General features: G+C 47.0%; 1 protein-coding gene across 1 annotated transcript in view; it reads right to left on the minus strand.

Annotated features, from left to right (window-relative positions):
- The window catches only part of LOC128822414 (serine/threonine-protein kinase PAK 3-like), a 7992-nt gene extending 2665 nt beyond the window's left edge, over window positions 1-5327 (minus strand). The window contains exons 1-5 of the mRNA XM_054004114.1: window positions 5268-5327; window positions 2817-2929; window positions 2071-2188; window positions 1124-1223; window positions 500-696 (exon numbers count right to left, since the gene is read on the minus strand). Coding sequence (XP_053860089.1) covers window positions 500-696; window positions 1124-1223; window positions 2071-2188; window positions 2817-2929; window positions 5268-5327 — 588 coding nt within the window. The remainder of the gene's footprint in view (window positions 1-499; window positions 697-1123; window positions 1224-2070; window positions 2189-2816; window positions 2930-5267) is intronic.
- Window positions 5328-5599: the final 272 nt, after the last annotated feature.

Here is a 5599-nt window from a genome sequence, read left to right on the forward strand (position 1 = left end):
TTTTCCTTTTTTTCTTATTTTCTCTTCCTTTTCCTCTTCCTTTCCATTTTTCTCTTACTTTTTCTTTTTTTCTTTTCCCTTTTCTCTTCCTCTTCCTTTTCAATTTTCTTTTTTTCTTTTCTCTTTTTCTCTAAAATTGAAACTAGGAAGATTCAATCTCTATTTTGAAGGATATTTATCACACATCCAACCATTCCACGGAAAAATTCCTTTTCTTCAGAGACAGAGCTCCAACATTGTTCAAAAAGCAAGTGAAAAATGTCAGGCATGGCTGGAGGCCAAAATGGCAGGTTTCTGAACTGGTTAGGTTTCTGAACTGCCACTTCCCTTCTGATGCAACCAAATCGACAGCAGATGCTGATGTGCTGCAGGGACATTTTCAGAAGGGGACCTTGGTGGAAGTGGTGCCAGCAGATGGCAATGGGATTTTGTCCAATGGCACACTGACCATGGGACAGGTGAGAAAGACAAGCAGGATCAGTGAGTATTTGCACCTTACCGAAACAGGAGTTTCATTCCAGTAAGGAACTTCTCGTTCCACCATTTCGATGCCCATGATTCCAAAAGACCATATGTCCACTTTGGGGCCACATGGTTGACCTGTCACCACTTCAGGCGCCATCCACCCAGAAATGCTGGCCACTGAGCTCCGTCGACTCTGCTCAGGGGTGAGTTGAGCAAAGAGGCCAGAGTCAGCTGTGGAGAAAAAAAAAAACCATGAAAGCCAGCTCAAGTTAGGAAATCAAGCCAAAGAATTCCCCACTCTCAGTCTAAGAATGTGCTGATGAGTCTCCTGGAGAACTGTCCACGCTCTGTTTCCTCAGGGCTTTAGACAAGGAAATATGGAATTGGCCACTTCAAAAAAAAAAGCCTCATTTTTTAGACTACCTCCAGCCTTTTATTTTTCTGAAACTTTACATTGTAGCTCCCTCCCTCTGGAAGGGACACACACAGAGCAACGCCACTCTTGAGTCCTTGTTCCTTGTCATACTTCTGTGCATGTTGCAACTGTGCCCACAGTTTGTGGCAGGGTTCCCTGCACTGCCACCAGCACCATTTTTGGGAAGCTGGCAGTCACTCAAAGCAGCCCTGGAATGCTGCACCTGACCAAGAATACACTGACCCAGCTTGACAGAGCCGTCGGTTCTGAGAAGGATGTTGCTGCTCTTCACATCTCGGTGGATCACATGGTTCGAGTGAAGAAAATCCAGGCCTTGCAGGCACTGAGAGAGAAAACAGAAACAGGAGGGCAAAAATTAGTGATGTGATTTCATTACACAAGAAAGGAAACAGCTCTAAAAGATTCCCTCTGCAGGGGAATGGCGAATAATGGCAGAACAGAGTGCCATTGCGAGGAAGAGCTTGCTGCTCCACCACTTGCAGAGCAGGACCTTTCTAAGGAAAAGGCATGTTAGCTTTTGAAAGAGCAACAGCAGCTGCTGTTGTTGTAGACTGTCCCTGCAAACCAGCCAGCATGGCTGCTGCTGCTGTGGATGTGCTTTCTCCATGCAGAGGACAAGTGAGGGGTTTTGCCAAGGAAGAAAAAGTCCCTCCCTTTGGTGTGAAGTGGATCACTTTGGGGTGGGAGGCTGCATGACAAAGGTTTTGTTGCTGGCCTCAGCACAGACTTGGAAGTATCACAACAGTCATCTTCCTGAAGCAAAGAGCATTTTGACTGCACTAGTGTCCTTTTCAGTTGAGGACTGAGAGAAATGAGTCTTTTTTTCTTTGCTGATCATTTCAAATGCTGCCACCAGCACCATTGCTTTTACAGACAAGGAATGCAGTGCAGACAGGCTGGAGATAAAAGTTTAGGGAGGCAAGGTGGAGAACAGCAAATACAAATACAAGAGACAGAGCGAGAATACAACAGCAGGAGATATGAGTACAAGAACTGAGTACTGTGAGTGCAGGGGCACTGGCAGGCATTTCACTTGAGAGGCTTTTACTTGCCCATAGCATACCAGCAACACAGAAACAAAGCTTGGCACATGAAATCACTCCAGGTCGGAGCCCTGTTTCCCAGACAATCCTGCCCAAGCCCTGGGCAGCACAGGTGGGATTGCTGACCTCCCGACTGATGGCTGCCATCTCGTCTTCAGACAGGTGGGTCTCGCTGATGACATCGCTCAGAGTGCCTCCGTCCATGTACTCCATGACCAGCCAGAGCTGCCCATCCACAAGGTAGCTGAAAGAAGGAAACAAGAGCATGGAGATAAACATGCATGGCTAGGTTGTTTTCTTGATTGATTCTTGTTTCCAAGTCCCTTTGTGACAAGGACAGAATGAAAGGAATAGACATTCCCTCTAGGCTGTGCATTGTTTGCAATCTGTCTCAAGAAGAAAGGCACAGCTGTGAAAAAAGGAGATGTCTTCAATAGCCAGCAAGTAAAAACTGCAGGTTAGGAACAGATCAAAAACCTGTCAAACTGCATGTTTTTGGAAATAAGCACCTAGTCTTCCTGGCATGCAAAGCAATGGAAAAGAGGGGACACAATCCAAGGGAAATCCATGTTAGTTTATCTGGACGTAAGAGGACTCTTGAAAAAAACCAAGCCCCAAAACAATGTGGTGGCTGTGAACTTACAGGCTATTGATTTAGTAAGATATGAGTGAAGCAGGTTTTTGAATAATTTTAGAACTCTGTGTACTGGGGAAGACTCATGCAGACAAGATGCACTCTCTTCCCATCCACTGGAGATGAGCAGAGCAATAATAATTAACCAATAATTACAGCTCTATTTTCTGCCAGTGAACAAAGTGGAATTTTACCATGCATGTTTGCAATATGTAAACAAACATTCACAACAACTCACCTGTCTAAATAGTTGACCAGATTGGGATTCATATTTGGCTTCATGACCATGAGTTCATTGACTCTTAGTTCCTTCTTCCTCAGTTCTTGGAGATTTATTTTCTTTATGGCCACCTAAAATGACATTGAAAATGAGTAACTTGAGAAGTTGGCGGCACAAGACCGCAAGGCACATGGAGCGAGTGCTTTTGCAATGCCACAGCCGAGCTGTGCCAAACTGCCTTGTGATTGGGCATTGCAGTAATTAGGAACTGACATTGCAACAGCCCATTTCTCTGCTCCCTTGGAGGCCACTTACAGGACACGTGGCCACTGAGGTTTTGCCTTGTCCACTTGGTAACTGTGGTGTCTCAACTATCACCCACAAAGCTCTGAGCACACTCCCTGCTGCTTTGTCTGGGATTCAGAAGAAGTAATCCATGCCTTAATACTCTGTGGATACATCTCGGGCTATGGGCAGGACTTAGGGCTTTTAGGGACACCGTGCAGATCTCTCCCTACGTGCAGTTCTCCAGTGCAGCACTGCAGGTGGCTAAGGAACTACCAGTAACTTTCAGATGCATTTGCTGGCAAGCAGAAGTGAGAATTCAGGACTCTGAAGCCGTAGCCCCAAAGAGCAGTGAGATGCTCAAAGGCACCACCTTTGTTTTAGCAATGGAGAGCAAATGAGCACATCCTTCTCTGAAAGGAACTGCTGCCCTCCTTGCCTTCCTTCTGGCAGCTGAGAAGGACAAAGACTGTCCCAAATGTATTTTGCAGGCTGGTAGCAGTCTGTGCTTCTTGTGCCTTTTCTGCACACCTCTACTCAAAGCTCCAGCCACAGCTGCTCACACCAGAGGACCTGCGGGAGATGTTGACATTTACCTGTCCTCCTGTGGCATTATCAAGTGCTCTGCAAACATCTCCAAAAGTCCTAGAAACAAAAAAGCAGCAAAGAAAGGAGAAGACATTTAGATCTTGCATTGAAAGCCAGTCCACAGAGGAGATCTCTGCTGCAAATGCCTAAAACCTGCTGGATGCAGGCGGGCTCTGCCCGAAGGCAGATGATGCGTTTTCCTCTCAAGTGCATGGGCACTGAGCCTGTCCCTGAAGCGTTGCCGTTTACTGCCTCAGCTCCTAAGGAGAGCTCCTTCTTTCATCTTGGGTTTCAGGTTCTAAACTGTGCAGTTTTTATCCTGACCATGGAGTATTTCCTTCAGCAATCTTTTGGAAAGAAATGTTCCTGAGAACTGTTATCTGACAGCTATCAGGGAGTAGGTTGCTCTTTCAGGCAAGCATGTTTCTTCCCCTTTTATTAGTGTGGCTGTATGATTTGGAGATATACAAAAATGCTCAGGAAATTAACACAGAACTGTCCCACACTTGAGAGACAAGGAAATCTTCCAGGTCCTGTTCCTTGCTGCAGGCAAGAACTTGGCAGCATGGAGGTGTCTCTGCCAATGCCTTCTTGGGCACACTCACAAATTCGGAGCAGCACTGAGAGATGGGACAATCTATCCCCAGTGTCTGAACATGGGGATAGATGTCTGTTTGCAGCTGTTCTGACTTCACACTGCATAGATATTCCACCAGAAAAACACCTGGCCCATGGTTATGTAGAAGTGACTGTGGTTGGACTCACCCTCTGCCAATATATTCCAGTTCCGTGTATTTCATCACAGGATTTTCCATGTTCACTATTGTCCCTGAGGGAAACAAAATGCAAGATGCTCACTTTAAAGCAGCGATCCCAGCTTCCAGGAGATTCAAAAGACAGACCCAGAGCCTGGAGCTTTGAACCCTTTGTGTTCGGCTGGGTAACAACAACAACCAGGCAGACAGCTCTGCAGCACAGGTGGCCAGCACAGAGACTGCTTTTCTACAGCAGTTCCTGTGGGGAAATGTCTCTAAATGTCCCTGGGACACCAAACTCAGGAAAAGCATTTGGTACAGCTATGTTGACACCTGCACACAATAGACTGTCCCTCAGACAAGAAATACAGCAGACGTACTCCGTAGCTCCAGGGAGTCATCCTTGATCTCCTGTTGCTGAGCAGCAGCTGGGTCAGCACTGGAGATGAACAAACCGCCCCGGCTCCGCTTCTCAGGGTGGAGAGCAAAGGCTCCTTTAGACCATGCTGCTGCAGCAGCAGGTTTGGTGACAAAGCCCTTGTAGATCTGGGACAAGAAATGAGTTTATGTCAGAAAGGTGGCTGGCAGAGATTAGCCTGACATTCCATTTCAAATGCAAGCCCTTAGGAAGGTGCTGTCAGCAACATGCAGGGCTCTTAAGTGGGTTTTTTCTGATGTCCACTTCTCAGACTGGATGGGTCAAAACCAAAGGCTAGTTCTACTCGAGTGGATGGCCAGATTCATGGTCCATTTTCATGGATTTTCTGAAGGATCACTGCCACAATGACCATTCTACTTCCACTCAAGGATTCCTTTCCCCCTCCAAGGGCTTCAGACACACTTGCAGCTCCTTGTTCAAGTGTTCGTCCTCCCCCCACTGTGTCTTCTTTTCCTGCACCATCTTCAGGTCATGCCCAACCTGTAGCACCTTTGGTGGGGACACTTCCTGTGCCTCACGCCAGCCTCGGGGCTCTTCATTGCCACTCATTTGCCGGAAGTCTTTGCCGGCTGCCCGGTGAGATGTCAACACTTGCACCTCGAGTCAAACAGAACAAAGCAGTCAGAGACTACAGCTTGTCCTGTCAGTCAGGAGTCACTGACTGTGAGGAAAGAACAGATTTACAAGGGATACAGACAGCTTGTTTCAATCCTCCATCTGGGTCACCATATTCC

This window comes from Vidua macroura, chromosome Z (genome assembly GCF_024509145.1).
Source record: "Vidua macroura isolate BioBank_ID:100142 chromosome Z, ASM2450914v1, whole genome shotgun sequence".
Classification (NCBI taxonomy): Eukaryota; Metazoa; Chordata; class Aves; order Passeriformes; family Viduidae; genus Vidua; species Vidua macroura.